Here is a 21,902-nt window from a genome sequence, read left to right as displayed (position 1 = left end):
GACGTGAGCTGAAACCAAGAATCAGAAACTTAACTGACTGAGCCACCCAGGCACCCCAACCAATATTCTTTTTTTTTTAAAAGGTTTTATTTTTAAGTAATCTCTATAGCCAATACTCACAACCCTGAGATCGAAAGTCGCATGTTCCACCGACTGAGCCAGCAAAGATGAACAGAGATGCAGAAATCCTCAACCAAATATTAACAAACTGAATTCCACAATACACTAAAAGAATCATTCATCATAATCAAGTGGGATTTATTCCAGAAATGCAAGGATGGTTCAATATTTGCAAATCAATGTGATACATAACATTAACAAGAGAAAGGATAAAAACTATATGATCATCTCAATAGATGCAGAAAAAGCGTTGGACACAATTCAACATCCATTCATGATTAAAAACTCTCAACAAAGTGGTTTTAGAGGGAACATACTTCAACATAACAAGGGCCATATATGAAAAACATCATACTCAGTGGTGGAAAACCCAAGAGCTTTTTGTCTAAGATCAGGAACAAGACAATCATTTCCGTTCTCACCACTTTCATTCAACATAGTATTGGAAGTTCTAGCTGCAGCAATCAGACAAGAAAAAGAAATAAAAGGCATCCAGATTGGAAAGGAAAAGTAATTTGTAGCTGACATGATACTATATATAGAAAACGCTAAAGACTCCACTGAAAAATGTTAGAACTGATAAATGAATTCAATAGAGTTGCAGGATACAATATTAATATAAAGAAATATGTTGTATTTATATATGCTAATAACAAAGTAGCATAAAGAGAAATGAATAAAATAATCTCATTTACAATTACACCAAAACCCCCCCCAGGAATAAATTTAATCAAGGAGGTGAAAAACCTACACTCTGAAAACTATAAGACATTGATGAAAGAAATTGAAGACAATGTAAACAAATGAAAAAATATACCATGCTCATGGATTAGAAGAATTAATATTGTTAAAATGTCCATATTACCCAAATCAATCTACAGATTCAATGCAATTCCTATCAAAATACTAATAGCATTTGTCACAGAACTAGAACAAATAATCCTAAAATTCAAGATACAAATATATCTTTGTATATATTTTTATATATTGATATAAAAATAAAATACAAGACACCCCAAATAGCAAAAGCACTCTTGAGAAAAAAGCACAAAGCTGGAGGTATCACAACTCCAGATTTCAAGATATACTATCAAAACAGTATGATATTGACACAAAAATAGATACACAGATCAATGGAACAGGAGAGATAGCCCAGAAATAAACCCCCACTTATATGGTCAATTAATCTATGACAAAAGAGGCAAGAACACACATTAGGAAAATCACATTCTTTTAAACAAATGGTGTTGTGAAAACTGGAGAGCAACATCAAAAGAATGAAACTGGACCACTTTCTTAACTATATACAAAAATACATTCAAAATGGATTTAAGACCTAAATGTGAGACCAAACTCCTAAAAGAAAACATAGGTAGTAATCTCTTGGACACCAGCCTTAACAACATATTTATGGATATGTTTCCTTAGGTGAGGGAAAAAGCAAAAATAAATTATTCAGACTACACCAAAATAAAAAGCTTTTACACAATGAAGGAAACCATCAACAAAACAAAAAGGCAGCCTACTGAATGGAAGAAGATATTTGCAAATGATATATCTGATAAGGGGTTAATACCCAAGATGTATAAAGAACTTATGCAACTCAAAACAAACAAAAATCTGATTAAAAAATGCGCAGAGGACCTGAATATGTTTCAAAAAAGGACATAGAGATGGCCAACAGACGCAAGAAAAGATGCTCAACCTCACTAATCATCAGGGAAATGCAGATCAAACCACAGTGAGATATCAAGATATCACCTCACACAAATCAGAATGGCTAGTATCAAAAAGATAAGAAATAATAAGTGTTGGTGAGGACGTGGATGAAAGGGAACCTTTGGGCACAGCTGGTGGGAATCTATATTGGGTACAGCCACTAGGGCAAATAGTATGGAGGTTCCTCAACAAATTAAGGATAGAAATACCAAATGATCCAGTAATTCCCCAGCTAAGTATGTACCAAAGAAAACGAACACACTAATTCAAAAAGATATATGCACCCCTATGTTCACTGAAGCATTATTTACAATAGCCAAGATATGGAAGCTATCCAAGTGTCCATGAATAGATGAATGGACAAAGATATGGGGTACATATATACAAATGGAATATTAGTCAGCCATAAAAAAGAATAAGATCTTGCCATTTCTTTTTTTTTTTAAGATTTTTATTTATTTATTTGAGAGAGAGAATGAGAGATAGAGAGGCATGAGAGGGAAGAGGGTCAGAGGGAGAAGCAGACACCCCGCCGAGCAGGGAGCCTGATGTGGGACTCGATCCAGGGACTCCAGGACCATGACCTGAGCCGAAGGCAGTCGCTTAACCAACTGAGCCACCCAGGCGCCCAAGATCTTGCCATTTCTGACAACATAGATGGACCTAGAGGGTATTTAGTGAAATAATTAGAGAGAGACAAATACCATATGATTTCACTAATTTGGGTAATCTAAAAAACAAAACAAATAGAAATAGACTTATAAATACAGAGAACAAACTGGTGATTGCTAGAGGGGAGGTGGGTAGGGGGGAATGGATCAAATAGGTGAAAATATTGTAATAACATTGTAAAGGGACAGATAGTGACTACTCTTATCGTCGTGGTGAGTACTGAGTAATGTACAGACTGTCGAATCTCTATGTTGTACACCTGAAACTAATATAACATTTTATGTCAATTATACTTCAATAATAAAAACAAAAAAAGCTAAAAGAGCAAGCTCTTAACCTTTGAGAAAAGTTTTTTCTCAAAGACATAAAAGGTTTTGTACAGAAATGACCAGGTCCAATTTTTTTTCCAGAGGGACACTGGACATTAGACTCAAAAGGCTGCAGTAGCTGGTTAGATGTGAAAAGTGAAGAGTGAAAAATCAAAGACTACCTCAACTTTTAAAGCTGATGAGTAAGTCACAAGGATTGTCACCAATAGAAACAGGAGAATTAGAAAGAGGAGCTGGTAGGGAAAGGGAAGAGATGAATTTCACTGTTGGCCATTGCAAGTTGAGATGCCAGGATGATGAAGGTGTAGAAATGTACACGGAACGTAAAAGTACTGAACTAATTGTTGGGGAACCAGTCAAGGCTGGAAAGGCAGATCTGGGAGCTGGTCTTAAAGATTTACCAGAAGCCAAAGGATGAATGGAATTCCCAATGGGGAGAATATCTAAGAGAGAAGAGAGCGGAGAAGTACTGCAAAATGCGGACATCTAGAGGGCTGGAGGAAGAAGAAGAGCCATAAAGAGGCAGAAATAGATTCCAAGGAGGTAGGAGGAGAACTGGCAGAGAACCCAGAGCCAAAGGACAAGGACATGATGGTACCAGCCGGGGAGGGCAAAGACAACAGTGCCCAGGGGTACAGATCGGAAAGGAAAGGTCAGAGACAGGTGAAGTTTAGGAAGTCTACGGTGACTTAGAAAAATGCAGTGTTGGTGATACTTTAAGGATTACATTTTGGGGGACGAAGTTTTTTCTTTTTTTAAACAAATGGGTTCGGTTAGAGAAGAAGATGTCCATCTCTTCAGTTCTGGGTTAACAGAGGCAGCAAGACAGGAGGCTCCTATCAACTTAATCAAATATGATGGCTTTGATAGGGGCCCAGTGTGGGCCTGCTAGAGGAAAAATCTTCACTCTTATAGGAGGTGGCTTGGAATTAGGGGTGGTGTATCACTGAATATGACCTTGAGCATCCTTCATGCCACTAAGTTAAGGATAGTCCTAGGGAATGGAAGCATTTGGGGAGATTTCCTCACCCCTTAGTCTCTGAAGGAAAGTTTAACATAAAACTGAGGAAAACAGTGAATACCCCTACCCCCATCTTTTTTTGCAAAAGGTCTGAACTTTTAAATCTTGCAGAAATGAAGCTCTATACCCATTAAATAACAGCTCCCCATTTCTCTCTCCTACCAGCTGTGAATACATTTTTATTCCTGCTAGAAAGGATTCTTACTATTAACCATCATTGTAGGACATCTTTTTAAAACATTTAACAAATGTTTTAAGTAAACAACCAATGTTTGTCTTTAAAGTAATCTAGTAACAAAGTGTATTTCTGTAACATCCCTTTTTAAAAAATATGTTTTATAGGGTGCCTGGGTGGCTCAGTTGGTTGAGAGACTGCCTTCGGCTCAGGTCATGATCCTGGAGTCCCTGGATTGAGTCCCGCATTTTGTTCCCTGCTCGGTGGGGAGTCTGCTTCACCCTCTGACCCTACCCCCTCTCATGTGCTCTCTCTCTCTCTCATGCTCGCTCTCTCAAATAAATAAATATTTTTAAAAAATGTTTTATAATGAAAAGAACATCAATTGATATTGCTTTATCTTTCTCTCAGATTATCTGACTATTAATGATCTTCTATGACTTCCCTTTTACCCTCCTCTATGAATAAAATATGAATGTAAAAGATTTGAGAGTCCTTTTTAAATCTGAGGGTTTGGAGGAGTTCCAACCAGGCTACTGTGCATGTTTGTGTTTAGAAGTCAGAGACCAAAAAAAAAAAAAAAAAAATAGATGATAGAAAAGGATAGAAAGTGGCTTAATATATGAAATCAGTGTAGAGTAAGAGGTACAAAAACTGTGTGTGTGTGTGTGAGAGAGAGGGAGAGAGAGAGAGAGAGAAAGAAAAATAGGCAGAGTAGGCAGATGTACCCATATGAGCTTTTCATTTCCAGGGTTTGGGAAACTGAACTCAAGATTACATATATGAAATACAATACAGTTACATTTCTTGCTATGTCCCAACATACTAATTGATTTTGTCTGTGCTCAAACAATCCTATCTGATAAAGGCCTTTGCTAAAGATTACTTCTTTTCTTCATAAGATAAAGTCTCCTTTAATGAATGAAATCAATCATCTCCTTAGAGTTGTTCAAATAAACATTCTTCCCACCCTCCATCCCCAATGTAATGTAATGCCATATTCTGTTTGAAAGAGCCACTTCCCCTTACTTTAAACTGCATCATATATCCTGGCTGTATAATGAGTTCTCTGGAGGAGAGAGCATTGTGAGTCTTGTCCTTCTTTTTATTCGGCCAGTAGAGGTGGAAGGATGGATTGCCACAGAATCCCGCTGTCCTTACTGCATTAGGGTAAAAACTCCAGTTTTCTTCATGGGAAGTACCTTCTGTTAAGGTAAATTGGAAGCAATATGGCATGTTACTCTCTTGTTGGTTTATTGTTGAATTACTTAAATGTCTATGCTCTGCCTTTTTGCTTAGCCTTTAAAAATGATTTTTATGTAATTGGTATAATATATAAATCCAAGGTGATCAATCAAATTTAGAAAATATTACTAAATGTTCACATAATGATTACCCAAGTTAAAAACTGTAACTGCTAGTCTGGTTGACTTGCACCATTACAAAAATTTTGACACACTTTTAAAACAATGCAAAATGCATCTCTGTGGTGCAGAAATTCCTAAAGAAACTAAAATTATTTTGGATATTGAAATTTCAAATTATATTTAGAGCTAGACATTTTGTCTTTAACAGAATTTATTAAATTCTCAGTCGACATTTCAACAAACAGTTAATATTGAAGATTTATAGACCACTGGGTAAAAGAATAGCTAATATTTGTTGAGCAGTGAATATGTGCTAGGTACTCTTCTGAATGCTTTTCATGTGGTAACTCATCTAAAGACATAAGCAGACAAAAGGCTCACAAAATTCTTACCATCATCAAAAGTGTCGACAAGTTGACTAGGATTGATTTCTGCTCCTCCAATCAGTATGTTGTCTAGTGCCCATTGTGCACGCTCCACTCCAGAGACCACGAGTCCATTGCTGATCACAAAAGGCTGCCACCAGCGAAGTCGAGTTGTGTTGGTGAGGGCGTCCTCAGGGAGGAGTATGTAGTCGTGTCTAACAGAGATGTATTTCTGGTAATCCATCTCATGGAGCAAAGTCCAAGTAATTCCTATCATAACAAATACACCAACATAGTAACATATCTGGAAAAAGCTCCACAAAGCAACAGTAGACTGCAGCTACCATAAATAAGCTTCCCAAAGAAAGCTTCAATGAGGAAATGAGAGTTGATTTCATTGACTTTACTATAAGGGTTCACCACTGTTTCAAAAATCAGGCTGATGGTATGAGGGGAAGGGTAGTTAGAAATATTGGGCCAAAAATAAAAACACTGAAGTAAAAATTATATATTTTCTGTTCTTAAAATTTTGTTCTAGATTGCTATGTTCATTATTTTTCATAAATAATGAGATACATCCATGTTTTGCATGTTTCTGGACAGGAACTCCTAGTAATTTAACATTTTAATGTAGCTATTTTAATTCTAGGCAATTTTTATTTTGTTGGACTGATAAGTTTCTTTATCAGTTGATAAAAGTGTAGGTGGGATGTTTAAATTATTTAAGGAAACACTTTTGAATACCCTAAAATACTTTAAGTTCATCTATTTCTCTGCTAGTTATTCAAATGATACCTATCTGCTAAAACTGATCTCCTAAGGACTTCACGGTATTTTTGGTCTGGTTTCAGCTACTTCAAAATAATACAATCGAATTTTATTAAAATGTTTTTGAAAGACTCATGAATTCAGACTATCTTCTTTCACAATAAAATTTTCTTGCAGACTCATTGTTATTTATTGTTCACACAAAAGCTTTTAAAATGTTTTTAAAATGATCTTAACTTGGAAACCATATAAAATTTATTTCTTAATTATGTCATTGATAATCAAGCTTCAGTTACACGGATTTTTTTCTTTTTTTTAAAAAGATTTTATTTATTTGACAGAGAGAGACACAGCAAGAGAGGGGACACAAGCAGGGGGAGTGGGAGAGGGAGAAGCAGGCTTCCCACGGAGCGGGGAGCCCGATGCGGGGCTCGATCCCAGGACCCTGGGATCATGACCTGAGCCGAAGGCAGACGCTTAACGACTGAGCCACCCAGGCGCCCCAGATTTTTTTCTTTATTCATAAAGCTTGGAGCTTATTTTTTGGTGCGATTTCTCTCTTATCCCCTCGTGGGTAGATTCTGTGGAACACACAGGTCTCATGTATGGAAGTGTAACGTGACTAAGATCTGCAGCTTTCTCTTTGTGATTTTCACTATTCTCACTGCAAAGGAGGCAAAGCTTTGCAGAAACTTTATGGAGGGGCACTGGATGTAAACTGGGAATGTGCTCCAAGGTGTGGCTTTCACCCCTGAAACGTGCCTCCATCAGTAGAGTAGTCCAACAGCACGCCTTCCTTCCGGCAGATGGGCCGATGGCAGGAGGTCATGTTGTTTTCACTACCGATGCGTCCCCAGTACTGCAGGAATCTGAATGCAAACACATATTATTATCCATCAGAACAGTGAATTAGAACAAATAGTCTACTCAAGTCCCGGATAACAACTTCTGCCGTAAATGTGTTCCTTACTTTAGGGCCAACTTGCGATGCTGTGCTAAAAATAACCAAAAACGACCTACTTGGCCCCTCTGAGATCCAGATCTTGAGTAATAGCTTGTCTCACAGTGGATCCCCCAAAATAGAGCGCGGTGTCCTCGGCAAGAATCCCACACTCGGTACAGGTACTTCCACCTTCTAAGGACATCCATAAATCGGGCTTGATTTCTTCACTATCAAAGCGTTCCTTCAGGAAAGTCTGGAAACAAGTAAGTGGGATGTGGTTAAAAGTAACAATTTCAGATAATAACTATGGAATAATTTAGACAACGTAGTTTCATCTTGGACTTGAAAAAATAGGGCTGATTTCAAATGCTTTTCCAAAGATATTAAGAAAAAAAAGCCAAGATATCTCTACAAATGTTCTTTTTCATCATATATTATGATCATGTAAAGTGATTAAATAATGTTCAGTCATTGGAATTTTAAGTCTAGAAAGAATCATAAAATAAAACAATTGCAAGTTGGCTATAGTAACCCTCCTCTTTGTGAAGTTACTTAAGCATATAGTCTCCAAATATTTATTTATATTGTATATGAAAGTACAATTGTAATTTATTATCATATAATGAAACATGCATAAAAAATGAAAATTTAAAGGCATAAGATAAAATAAAACAGATGTTCTAGCACTTTTTTCCCTAACATTTTTCTATGGGTTGTTTTGTTTTCCCCCAGGAGTGTGTGCCCCCCCCCACTTTGGGGACTGCTTTAAGCAACCAGGACCCTTTAGCTTCTAGGACAGTGTGAACTTAGAATGTCCATATGGTTAGTCAGGGACGCTTGAAACCAAAGCTTTTTGTATGAAGTCAAAAGAAAATCAACCTTGGAAGTCAGGTTTTACATGTTTATCAGGGTCAAGATTCAGAATGATGATGAGAAATACTCAAAATCTAGAATATGTTCCCCAGGTCTCCAGTTTATCCTAACTAAGAATGACCAACAATCAGGAATAGTCTATTTTCCAAAGAGAGTAGATAAATAAAATATTAGGGTCTGTTATGGTTACATTTTATGCAAAATTATTTCATCCCCTCACATCATTGTAAACATCCTGATTTTTCTATTCATTTTGTCTATAATACTTTTGCACTGTGTTGAGGCATGATTCTTTTGTTTTTTGTTTCTTAAATGATAGAAATGATGTATCATGAAAACAATTTGTTACAGATGCAATTGCAGTAACTGTATACAGAAAAACTACTTTTTCATTTCTTTAGATGAGTTGTGTAGTTGGTATCTTACTGTGTAGTTAAAATGATTTAAAAGGACTCTCTTCAAACTCAGAACATAATCATCTTTATAGTTAAGGACATGTAGTCACGTGGCAGTCTTTCCTTATCTTACTGATATGAGCAAATAAATGTAATTTTTTTTTTTTTTTAAGTAGGCTCCACGCCCAGCATGGAGCCCAATGCAGGGCTTGAACTCACAACCCTGAGATCAAGACCTGAACTGAGATCAAGAGTTGGATGCTTAACCGAATGACACACCTAGGCACCCCAACAAATAAATGCAATTTTAAAAATGAAGGTTTACACATAAGAACACAAGAGTCAGAAGACATGCACTGTTAACCATGTAAACTCTCATTAGAAAGGTCTGATCTGAGTTCATAATATAGACTTGTATAATTTCTTATCCAACTGAGGAATATTAACAAAATTTGAATGCTCATGAAACTAGATTTTTTTTTTTAGTTAATTCATTATCTATGGCTAGGTTTCTCATGTTATAATCTCATTTGATAACAAATAGACAACAGCTTCAGACACAAGTATTGCTCCAATGTTATTTTTTTAACTTATTAATTCCAAAGTTGTTGGTGTCTTATAGGAAAAAAAATGACAGGATAGGTTTGATTTACATTGTTTGCCACTTACATATTTGATTTCAGCCACCTGTGCTTTTTTGGCTTAGTCGTTTTTCTGTTACTGCAGTGACGAATGCACTGAATTTGTTCGTAGAAACAGAATGCATATATGGCAACTGTGTTGGGCAACTGTATTTACTTTGCACATTAAATAATGATGTAACAGCTAAAGTTTCCAAGAACAACCTCTCTATTCTTAATACCAGCCACGTTTCAGCAGTGCTCATCAGAACACTGAATTTTCTGAACAAAAATTCAGGTCATGATAATATTGTAATAATGTTGGATGGTGACATAATGGGGACTACACTTATCATGGTGAGCACTGAGTAATGCACAGAATTTTCCAATCACTGTGTTGCATACCTGAAGCTAAAATAACATTGTATGTCAGTTATAATTCAATTAAAAAATGCAGGTACTGTTTAGTCATTTTTGAAAATTTGTTTCTTTGTGATAATGACTCTAGGTTATTTGCTTCATAACATTAGCATCTTCTTTCAAACAGTACATCTACTGAAAATGTGAAGAATTAATATTGATTTCAAATTAAGAGTCTGCTTTAAAAAAAAGCAGAGTATTTATGTTCTTTAATTGACACAGTCTGGTTTATTTTATAAACTGATAAATTGTACCAGCCTTGATCCTAATATTTTTGTATCTAAGAAACCTAAGACATATTCTTTAGTTGCCATCCAAAGATTTATTTACTGGGGCCCCCAAAGAATGATGATATAAAGTATTAGTCTCACACAGTGTTTCTTCAGGCATGACCTGCAGTGGGGGTAAACGCTTCTTTTGGGGGCTTTAACATTACCTTCAGAGTGTGAGTCAAGTAGCAATTGGGCCCAGAGTATCCTGGATCACAGATGCACTGTTCCTTTAAACAATCTCCATGCCCTTTACAGTTGTCCAAGCATCCAGGGCCCAGGTAGAAATTATCGATTGCCCACTGCGTATCTGAGTACTTCTGATAGAACCTCAATCTTACTGGACTACTGACAACACAAAAGCAAAGGAGTGAGAACCAAAGTTAACTTTATTCAGGTCCATTTTCCTATGTGTACACATTCAGTGCTCAAGAGAAAAAAAAACATTTAAGACACTCTGGCAGGATGAAATGCACTAATAAAAAATGTTTTCTGACCACCATTATCTACTTCTAGTAATGGACCTTTAAAGCCAGTTTCATTTAAATTTTATGATCTGTGAGCAAACTTGTAAGACAAAATGAAAATACAGTGGAATCTCTATTTCAAGCAATAGGAACATTTTAAAACACAAATCTGTAACCATCAGAAATGAAGTTATTTATGAGCTGGAGTCCAGTGGTTGTGTTGACATTTAGACCCATTAACTGCCATTTCTGAAACTGTACAGAAGGTGAGTACATCCTCTGACAGAGACTTGTCAGCATGCACATAGCCCTCAGGTGATCGGGAAGCAGCAACTTCTGAATCCCCAAAGATAATCAATATTCTCAGAACAAGTCTGCTAATTAGAAAACAATTTTGAAAGGGTTTTTTAAAGGGCAATTGCCCTGAGATTTTGATTTCATCATTGCTGTGTCTTCTGGGGAAAATATAAGCCTCATAATTAACCCTATATCAAAACATGCTGTACAGTTTTGGTGTAAAGAGTTCAAAGTACATGAGGAAACTTTCTGGAGTGATGTAAATGTTCTGTATCTTGGTTTATGGGGTGGTTACATGGGTTGCACGATTAAGATGTGTGCATCTTACTGAATGTAAGTTATACCTCATTATAAAAAAAAGAGAGAGAATTGGGAGGGGTAAAATGAAGCAATGATGTCGTGGTGGTTCCCCAGCATCCATTTCACCCCCTGTGAGTCATATGGATAATATAACTCCCCTAGCCACTGACTGAGTCAGGGATGGGCTTTCTTGAGCTAATTTGTACCAATGGGATGCGAGGAGGTAGTTGCTCTGAAAGAAAAGCAACTCTCTTTCTTTCCCACTGGACATAGGTAAGGATGCATTCTGCTTCAGTTTTCTGCAAGTGTCTATGTTCATGAGGGCTGAGCATGACACCGATGTGTGGAGAGTGTGGCATGAGTCAGGGTCAAAGAGAAAGAAGTAACAATGTCCTTGAGGACATTTTTGAGCTTGTGAATCAACCCACGCTCGAGTCCACTTGTCTCTGGAGTTTTTCATTATAGCTATAATACATTTCATTTTTAATTGAGTCCATTTGAATTGGGTTTTCTGTTACCTGCAGCGGAAAGTATCCTGATCTAATTTCCTAGCACGTTAATTGATAAAGCCCTTTAGATTTGTTCCAGGAAACAGTGAGTGATCATGTAGTAAATGATATTTATGGCACACTGGAAAAGCCCAGTGCAAGTGCCTTATTTAAAGGCTCTATATGTTCTGGTCATATATCATAATTTTGTTTCATAAGAAGGTTTTGCATTTAGCCAGTGTATCTTTTTTCCTGATTTTACAGTTAAAGGCAAATCTTTTGGAATTGCTTTAAATTAACTCATCCACAGACTTCTCAGGGAACAGTTTAATCATCTTGGCTCACCACTGCTCCCAGCTAATGACTTTTCACTGCAGGTGCAGAACGTAATGCTTTGGTCAGAGAAGAAATGAAATCTACAAAGCACATTTGCACAGACAGCATGAAGAATTAGGATTTGTACAAATAGCATGACTGGTTGGGGTCTGCTCCTGGCTCCATCTATGGAGTGATAGGCAGTAATATGGAAAGCATGTGATGCATGGTGGACCACAGTCTACCAGATCCATGAGGAAGCATACACCTTTTCATGTGGCTCTAAGACTATCACTATTGGTCTGTCCCCATGTTCAGAGATTAAAACCTGGGAAATGGAAGGCCCTGCCAAGGCCCAAGTCTGAGGATTAAAACTTGAGGTCTCCATAAGGTAGCTCATCATGGAGGTCACCAATTAGAGAAACTTTAGAGTGAGGGGTAAGAGAGCATTCTACCCACAATTACACAGAATTTCAGGCTCAACAGGTGTCCCTAAAGAACTTCTGGATGCTTGGAACCCAGGCTTTAATTTTTTACTTACTTCCCCACTAAGCTTTCAGGGAGTGGGTAGGTGATCCTTTTCCACCCTTTGGTTGGAAAGAATACAGATGGCTGAGAAACACTTCCAGAGCATTTGGGGTCTGCAGGTAAGCACTGAGGGACCAGATAATTCCAGCTCACACCAAAGTCGGCAGAATACTGCACATGAATTTGATTCTGGGCAACTTTTTCAGATACTTTACATCCAACAGAGATCTAGTACACAGAAAAGAAAGATTGTTAAAGGATTAAAACCATATTACATGTTTCTGCTCCAAGGACTTGGCAACAAGAAAGTTGCCGATCACTTGATAGACGCTGCACCACATCCATCCTGTATTTTCAGGTTCATTATCTGTTCTGCTGATGGATGGGAGAGTTGATGTGGTTGCCCAAGGTGACAAATTATAGAAAGTGCCAAATATATTGTGCAGGGACTTTGGAGAGAAGCTGAAAGCTGTGCTTCTGCCATGGCTGGCTGATTGCCTTGGAAGGCCTGGGCCCACTCTTACAAATTGTTGTTTGTTGTGCTAATGGTCTGGCATTTTTATTTGGCAGAATGCTCGACCAAGAAGGATTGCTAACAGCTTTTCCAAGTTTACTATTTTGTTGTACAATTTATGACTCTCCATAAATCACTTTCAACTACAAGTAAGATGCAATGAAGTGATAACAGAAGGTACTTTTAATAAGGCACAATACCCTGTTGACGCAGATAGGTATCCTGCAACATTTGTTGTTAATACACTGGGAGTGAGGTACACAATAAACTGGTTGACATAAAATAAATTGGTTGACATAAAATCTTGGCCAAAACTGATGCTGGCATTAATGCTAATCATGCCTTTGTTTTCTAGAATTTTCTTTCTCTAGAAACATTAAAATGCTCTTGTAAAAAAAAAAAGTAGTTATAACCATAATAGCTTTAAGCTTCTCTTACAGGAAGAAACTGGCTAAGTCATATAATGATTTAGACTCTGGGAACTGAAATCAGTATCCTACATTTTTATTGTCACTATTTTGATTTATCAGTATTTAATCTTGAGTAGAAACACATTTATGAAAGTTTTACCTTGGCATAGTTCAGAAGTAAAATCATCTTAATCACTTTTAATCATTAAGTTATATATAGTTGAGATGAACATTACCAAAACATTACATTTTTCGAAATATAGTTTAAGTCAATGAAACGTTGTATGATCTTTGTCTCTACAAATTCTTTTTTCATTTTTATATTGCTAGTGGATGGTTACTTATGTAACCATAACAATTTCACCTTGAACTGCATGATCCAGCCTTCCGTGGGAGTCAGGTCATGGGTCACGGCGTACACTTCTCTTCCATCATGGCTACCGCAAATCATGACGCCATCAGGGGAGTCACAGAATCTTTCTACCGTGCAATCATCATGGAATAGCCAATGCTCATTCACTTAAATGAACAAAAATTTTACGACAAATTTATAGCAAAATTACTTGAAGCAAATTTTCACTTTAAGCAAGATCTCGTACTATTTTCAGTAGAAATCTCTCTTTCATTACATACAATCCACAGGCAAAACACTAACGTAAGCATATCATTTTAGGAACATGGATACTAGGAGGTTGAGATATACCTCCTATCCAATATTGGTAAGTCTACATTTAGAAAAAAAGTGCATTGTATGTGTTATAAATGAAAAGCAAAGGGACTTGTATATCAATTCTTTTTTTTTAAGTTTTTTTTTTTAGTAATCTCTACACCCAGTGTGGGGCTCAAGCTTATGACCCCAAGATCAAGAGTCACGTGCTCTTCTGACTGAGCCAGCCAGGTGCCCCTATACCAATTCTTTTCTTTTTTTAAAAAAATATTTTATTTCTTTATTTGACAAAGAGAGACACAGCGAGAGAGGGAACACAAGCAGGGGGAGTGGGAGAGGGAGAAGCAGGCTTCCCGCTGAGCAGGGAGCCCGATGTGGGGCTTGATCCCAGGACCTGAGGATCATGACCTGAGCTGAAGGCAGACGCTTAACGACTGAGCCCCCCAGGTGCCCCTATACCAATTCTTTTCTTATAGACATTTAACTTTTAGGGAGGACTTAAAGGACAAAGAGTTTTTAGTAATATGATAGGGAAGTGAGTTAGCTATTTGTACTGAAATTCTGGTAGTGTCATCTGGGTAATTAAACAAATTATAATAGTCAAACTCCTAGATCCAGAGAGTAGAATAGCAGTTACCTGGGGCTGGGGAGAGGGAGAAATGTCAGTCAAAGGGTATGTATGAAGTTTCAGGAATACAGGGCAATAAGTTCCAGAAATGTACTGTACGACAGAGGGCCTATAGTTACCAATACTGTATTGTATACTTAAAAATTTGCTAAGAAGCTTAAAAAAATGTGGAGGGGGGGGCCTGTGTGAGGAAACCTTAGGAGGTGATTAATCAATTTATGACCTTGATTGTGGTGATGGTTTCATGGGTGTATACTTATCTCCAAACTCATCAAGTTGTATACATTAAAATCAACAGCTTTTTGTATGTCAATTATAACTCAACTAAGTGACTAAAAACAGGCTTGTAAGAGTCGAAGGAAAACACAGGCAGCAAGACTATGACCTGATTAGCACAGAGTACGTCCTATCATCTCTCCTCCTGTTTCTCAATCACACACATATGCATCTACACACACACACACACACACACACACACACACACACACGTCGCCCACAATGTCCTTTCTTTTCTGAAACAAGTATTTTTAACATTATGATTTTATTCCAGAAAGTTTAGGAATGGAACACATCCATAAGTTGCATCAAATTCACAATATACTCTGGTTTTATAGGTCTCTGTCTCTGAAAGTTTCCTGGTTAGCTCTAGCATTTACGATGGAGATGAATGGGTATGATGGGAGGCTTGGGGCCACTGTGCAAGTCACAGAGCTCTATGGTGTCAGAGGGGTCAGAGGAGAGACCAAACAATGTAACTGAAACTCAGCCTTCACCTATGTTGTGTCCTTTGGAGTTCGTCTGAGCATTAACCTATGTCACAGAACAAGCAGTTTATGTCTGGGTTCAAATGGCTAACAATCCCATTGCCATTATGTGTTAATTCTCATTCCAAATCCCATCCTAATTCATGGGATTTGGAGCTACATTTAATCCTGCATCTAGTACTCAAAAGTCAAAGTGCACAGAAACTTGAATTCCATTAAGCATACCCCATACCAGTTTATTCTGGGGCACATATTTTATTTTATGCTAGAACTCTGAATCCTGATGAAAGCAGGTTTACCTTAATCAACTACCTCATCAATCTCTTCTGAAATATCAGAAACTACTTCTGTAAGTAGATATTATAGTGTCTAGAAAACCAGTGTTACAATTCTTCAATTGTATATCACCAATCAAGCCTAAAGTAAAAACGGGTATTTTAGGTACTTGAAAAAATAATCTGTATTTACTTTTTATTTTTTTTAAAGATTTTATTTATTTATTCAAAAGAGACAGAGATAGTGAGAGCAGGAACACAAGCAGCGGGAGTAGGAGAGGGAGAAGCAGCCTTCCCGTGGAGCAGGGAGCCCGATGTGGGGCTCGATCCCATGACCCTGGGATCATGACCTGAGCCGAAGGCAGATGCTTAACAACCCCTAATCTATATTTGCTTTTATTCATATAGCAGCAGTGCTTCAATTATTCTCTGACCCGAAACTCACTTATGTAAATTGTTACACGGGGAAAAAATAAATTAATAATTTAGCCAAGATCTGAACCAGATCTGTGTGAGTCAATCTCCTTAATAACCTTCATCAGAGAACGATTTTCAGATAACTCTTTCAGATAACACTTGCAGTGTTGGTAGGAGCTGTATAATTAAACATCACTACTTTGCCTAAGGATACCATGTTTTATGTAGTATAACCAAGGATGTGGCATGATAAAGCCACAAACTTGACATAAGACACCACTTTAAAAAAGGAGACAAGAATAGTTTCATTGAAATGAAACAAAAACAAGACATTACAAATGAGCACAGAATGCAGAGATCTTTTCTGGTTCACCAGAATCACTGCTCTACTTCTAGAGAAAATGAAGAGTAACCAGCAAGACCTTTAGACACTCTCGAAAACATGAAATGCCATCCCAAAGGCATCTGACGTGTAGCAAAACAAGACACTTGTCTTTGGATATGCAAACAAACGTCCAGGAAATGTTGGCTTTCTACCCAAAGGAGAAAATATAGGAAACACAGAAATGAAGAGTTTCTAAAAAAAATGGTCTCATTACAAAATGCTATTTATTACAACATTCTTGCTGCTTGAATGAAAGAAAAGATGTAGTCAAAACATAAATCAGGAAGTTTGAGAGAAACAAAAGGGTGAAAGCATTTTCACGGTCTCTATACCATTTGAGAATCTGTAAGAGGCTCCACATTCTACTTCTTTGAGAAGACCTAAATCTACACTACATTTCTGCTGGATTTTTATTTAGCGTTAGGGAAAAATGTACCTGCAGTTTTATCCTCCATAAACATGTCGAAGGCAATTCTCCCAACAGGGCCGGCGTCTGCAGGGGAACGCTCGTGCTGGGGCACAGGGGCACTGCTGAAAGTGTCCAGCATGACGGTCCTCTGGTCAGCAGAGCCCGAGATGAGGACATTGTCGATGGCCCAGTCATTCTGATCCAGGCCATCATGTCTTGGCTGCCACCAGCGGAAGCGAGTAGCAATCTCTTTAGCATCAGGAGGGAGAAGGATATTCACAAATCTGTGAGAAAATGATGGGGGCGTGTGGGGGAAGAAATCGTGTCAAATGTGTCATGTGAGTAAAAGATTTACAACAAGAGATAAGATGTTACAAGTCACGTGGTGGGTGGGGGGAGGACATGAGATAACATTTAAAAATTTTTATTTTTTTTAATTTAATTTATTTTATTTTTTTAAAGATTTTATTTATTTATTTGAGAGAGAGAGCATGAGAGACGAGAGCATGAGAGGGAAGATGGTCAGAGGGAGAAGCAGACTTCCTGCTGAGCAGGGAGCCCGATGCGGGACTCGATCCCGGGACTCTAGGATCATGACCTGAGCAGAAGGCAGTCGCTGAACCAACTGAGCCACCCAGGCGCCCAACATTTAAAAAATTTTAAATTTATTTAAAAAATTGATTAATTTTAATTTTTAAAATTTAAAAATTTTAACTTTTAAAAACCACGACAAACTGGTTTGGGTTTATGAAGGTTCAGGAGTCCCTAAATTGGGAAACAGAATGTGAACAAATTCAAGAATTGTGGAACTACCTATTTATTCTAACTGTCCCTGGCAGACCTTAAAGGGACTTTGCAATTTTCTGCTTGCCCAGGGGCATCTCTGGATTTGTAGGCCCAGGGATATGCACTTTGGTGGACATAAGCCAAGACTAAATTTTTTTTTTCTGTCTCCTATGGGTTGGTTTCATCTCTTCCTTCCCTTGGCACCTCGATTTCATTCTACTTCCATGAGTATCAGCAATTTGCTTAGAATTTAGACACTGGATTGTGGCAGGACATTTGGGCTCTCAGCCTGAGGGTACCAGGTTTTTTGTGATTACTTTATCAGTTGCTCGTAGTTTGACACTGACTTTGTCTTTATGTTTTATTGAAAACATTATACTAAGAAATGCTGAGTAAGAACCATGGGCTAAGAAGCCCAGCATGCTGTCCCCAACCCAGTCACTAAGAATAGACATGGACAAACCTGACTCCATGCTCCAATATGAATCATAACAAGTTAGACATGAGGTCTAAAATACCCCTTGATTGCAATTATGCATTTAAAGCCCAAGAATGTATCAGACCCTTTTGAACTTGTATTCACAACCATGAAGTCGGCTGGGGAAAATAATTTCCTGTGGTTTAATCTCCTTTGCCTAAATTCCCATCTTTTTATCCATGCTAATCTACCTTCCTTTACTTTTAAAGGCTGCCTCTTAGAGTTAGTGTGCCAAGACAGGGCCAGTAAGCCCAAATACATCCTGTGAAGAATCCTTACATTGAGGACATTGATGGTGGCTCCTTCAGTTTTTGTCTTTCACATTGAAGAGGGTTCGTTATTTCAGCTTTATTTACATAGTATCTCCTTGTTGATTTTATTTTTCCTTCCTCTTTTCTCTTTTATGTCGTTCTTGAGGTAGATTCCAGAATAGTAGGCCATATTCCAGATGGGGACCAATCAAGATCCATTCAAATTGAGGATGTTTTGGTTAGATTTTCAGTACTTGAATTTTAAATACTTTATGGACTATGTCCATATTTTGTGTAGCCTAAGACCAAGATGCATTTTGTGTACCAAAGGGTACACAAGGAAAGTGTAGACTGTGAATGGCACTCTGGAGACCATCAATGCTTAGGCAAATAATCTTTTCCAAAGTTTATTTCCCCATGCATTTCAGTTTTGAAGTTCATCTGCACCTCTCCTTGCTCCCTTTTTGTATGCTCACCTTGTACGATTATCAGCATTGATTTGGCATGTTTAACATTTTAAAGTATATCAAATAATATCAGAAATCTATCTGCTCCTGGAAGGGCATACAATAGACTTCTTTACCCAAAGCAATGATCTTTATCTTTTCTTTTCTTTCTTATTTCTAAATTAGTTTCCTTTCTCTGATAAATCCTTGACCACATTTTATAAACCTTTGGAGTGGAAATTTATCTAACTAAGGCTGTTGAAAGTTTAAATAAATTATGACCACTGTTCCTACTTTGGTCAATTTGTTTCTCCCTGAGAGAACTAAAGCAGATCAGACAGTTATGCTTATATCCTAACTCAACTTCCTTTTCTCTGTATACTATGCTAAATGTTCAGGAACTCATACCTGAGAGTCTTTATAACTTTCTCCATAAAGACTAAGGAAATGGTTTACTTGGCTTATCTATTATCTTCTACTAATAGATGAGCACGGTTTTTGCACTATTAATGCTGTGTTCTTCTTAGCTTCTTTGGATTCCTTTACTGGTGTCCAACTTTAATGCAAGTGCAGGATTTAAAATGTTTGCTTGTGGCTGGCATTTCCTCAACTGCCATTTCCCCCTTCTTCCTTCATAATAGAAGCCCATCTTTTTAGCGAGGTGAACAGTCACCCAGAATAAAGACGGTATGTCCAGACTCCCCTGCATCTGGGTGTGTTTCTGTGGCTAAGTTCTGGTTACTGGAATGTGAATGGAAATAGGGGCAACCATTAGGAAGTGTCCTTAAAGAGAGACAGCATGTCCCTCTTGCCCATCCTCCCTTCTGCCAGTGCGAATGTGGAGGAGCTAGAGTTGCCCTTTTGGACCACGAGATAGCGGTCATGTGTTGAATGTGGCAAAAATATTAGGTAGAAGGGAGCTGGGTCTCTGGTGCTTGTGGAGCTGCTGTAGCAGCCCTGGGCTACTTTCTTCTGGATCTAATTTATACTGAGAGAAAAAAACCTTTTGTTTAAGTTACTTGGGGCTTTCTGTCATTCACAACTGAACCTCTTCTTAACAGATATCTTGAATTTAAATGACAATCTACAAGATTCTTTCATTGGTTTTCTTTTACCTGATTTTTAGCCTGTACCTGGTTTGCCATGTATGGAGGGATTATCTGTGTTTTGTCTTCCTTTTTGGGTGCTTTTAATTATTCTGTTTCTTGGCTAGGCTGTATTCATTCCTCCCTTCCCCTCCCCTCCCCTCCCCTCTGCTCTCTCCTCTCCTCCAAACTTCTTCTTTCTCTTACCCTCTTCTCTCTTCTCCTCCTTCCACTTTAACAAATATGCTCTTTTACTTTTTTAGATCTTTTTTAACTTTTCTCATTGGTCACATTGATTGTTTTTTGCCCTTTGAGAATGTATGTATTTATTTATTTATTTATTTATTAAAGATTTTATTTCTTTCTTTGAGATAGAGAGATACAGAGAGAGAGAGAGAGAGCGCAGGGGAGCAGGGGGAAGGGCAGAGGGAGAGGGAGAAGCAGACTTCTTGCTGAGCAGGGAGTCCTATTCAGGATTCAATCACGACCTGAGCCAAAGGTAGACACTTAATGGACTGAGCCACCTAGGCGCCCCCATTTATTCACTTCTAAAAATTTTCTTTAAATATTTTTAAATTGTAGTAAAATATACATAACACTTAAATTTTTTTCCAGGTGTGTTTATAAGATATTGATTTGACAAGTCTATATGTTATGCTAAACTTCCCATTTTAAGTGTATAGTTCAGTGGCAGAGAATATATATATTTTAAAGAGTTTTTTTTAAAGATTTTTTAAAATTTATTTATTTGACAGAGAGAGAGAGAGAGAGGGAGAGAGCACAAGTAGGTAGAGTGACAGGCAGATGGAGAGGGAGAAGCAGGCTCTCCTCTGAGCAGGGAGCTGGACATGGAGCTCGGTCCCAAGACCCCAGGATCATGACCTGAGCCAAAGGCAGCCGCTTAACCGACTGAGCCACCCAGGTGCCTGCCCCGAGAATATATATTCTAAATGACTTAAACATTGTGTTTAATAAACCCATTGTGAGGGTTTTTTTTTTTTAATTTTAAAATGATTTTATTTATTTATTTATTTGATAGAGACACAGTGAGAGAGGGAACACAAGCAGGGGGAGTGGGAGAGGGAGAGGCAGGCTTCCCGTGGAGCAGGGAGGCCGATGCGGGGCTCGATCCCAGGACCCTGGGATCATGACCTGAGCCGAAGGCAGATACTTAACGACTGAGCCACCCAGGCGCCCCTAGGGGTTTTTCAAATAAGTAATTAAAAAATAGACTCTAGGTATTTCCAAGTCCTCAATTCTCTAAAATGGAGGGAACACTATATAAACCTTATATAAATAAATGACTGAATAAATAAATATATTGTCTTCCTGTTTCTATTTTCCCAAAATGTCGTTGAAATTAATTACCATATATTCATTAATTCACATGGGTTTTTGCACTGGGTCTATTCATGACTGGCATTGTGGTAACATATTTTATCTTATTCTGGAATTTAAAAAGTAGTTGTTCTTAAAATAAAAACCCAAACCAGTTTGCTTATCCAGCTCAGAAATCTTATCTTTATGTCAGTGTCAGAAGAATCTCTACCAGGGGGGATGGTTCCAGGTCCCCTGCAGTCCCCGTGACTAAAGCTGACAGACCTCATCAAGCATCTTTGCTCAACGTACTCATTATTGAAGATAAAATAGAATACAAACCCAGGTTTACTGTATTGATCATAGAAAATTTCCATTAGCAGGTTCCAGGTAATGCCTCCATTGACAGAATATTCCAGGAGAACACCTTGGTTACGGTTGTTCGGTGTAATCAGGCATCCGTACATGAAGTAAAATTGGATAAACTCGGCATTAGTGAGGTTCAGATCCACGGTGACTAGCAGTCGACTGCAACCCTAAGGGAGAAAAGCAGAATCCAGCAAAAGAGTGATAAAGAATTGTAATTGCAGGTTAAAGGTTTTCTCTGGCTTCTGTCTTT

At 37.8% G+C, this 21,902-nt stretch overlaps 1 protein-coding gene across 2 annotated transcripts in view; it reads right to left on the bottom strand.

The window, feature by feature from the left end:
- RELN (reelin) overlaps window positions 1–21,902 on the bottom strand; it is a 492,672-nt gene that overhangs the window by 19,385 nt on the left and 451,385 nt on the right. For both annotated transcript variants that reach the window (XM_027573967.2, XM_027573968.2), the window contains exons 49-57: window positions 21,626–21,819; window positions 16,948–17,204; window positions 13,740–13,894; window positions 12,465–12,679; window positions 10,224–10,401; window positions 7,557–7,732; window positions 7,299–7,405; window positions 5,796–6,038; window positions 5,066–5,241 (exon numbers count right to left, since the gene is read on the bottom strand). In XM_027573967.2, the coding sequence (XP_027429768.2) occupies window positions 5,066–5,241; window positions 5,796–6,038; window positions 7,299–7,405; window positions 7,557–7,732; window positions 10,224–10,401; window positions 12,465–12,679; window positions 13,740–13,894; window positions 16,948–17,204; window positions 21,626–21,819 (1,701 nt within the window). The remainder of the gene's footprint in view (window positions 1–5,065; window positions 5,242–5,795; window positions 6,039–7,298; window positions 7,406–7,556; window positions 7,733–10,223; window positions 10,402–12,464; window positions 12,680–13,739; window positions 13,895–16,947; window positions 17,205–21,625; window positions 21,820–21,902) is intronic.

The sequence above is a fragment of the Zalophus californianus genome, chromosome 12, assembly GCF_009762305.2.
Source record: "Zalophus californianus isolate mZalCal1 chromosome 12, mZalCal1.pri.v2, whole genome shotgun sequence".
Lineage (NCBI taxonomy): Eukaryota > Metazoa > Chordata > Mammalia > Carnivora > Otariidae > Zalophus > Zalophus californianus.
Note: the sequence above shows the minus strand (reverse complement) of the source record. Positions and strands in the feature narration are given on the sequence as shown.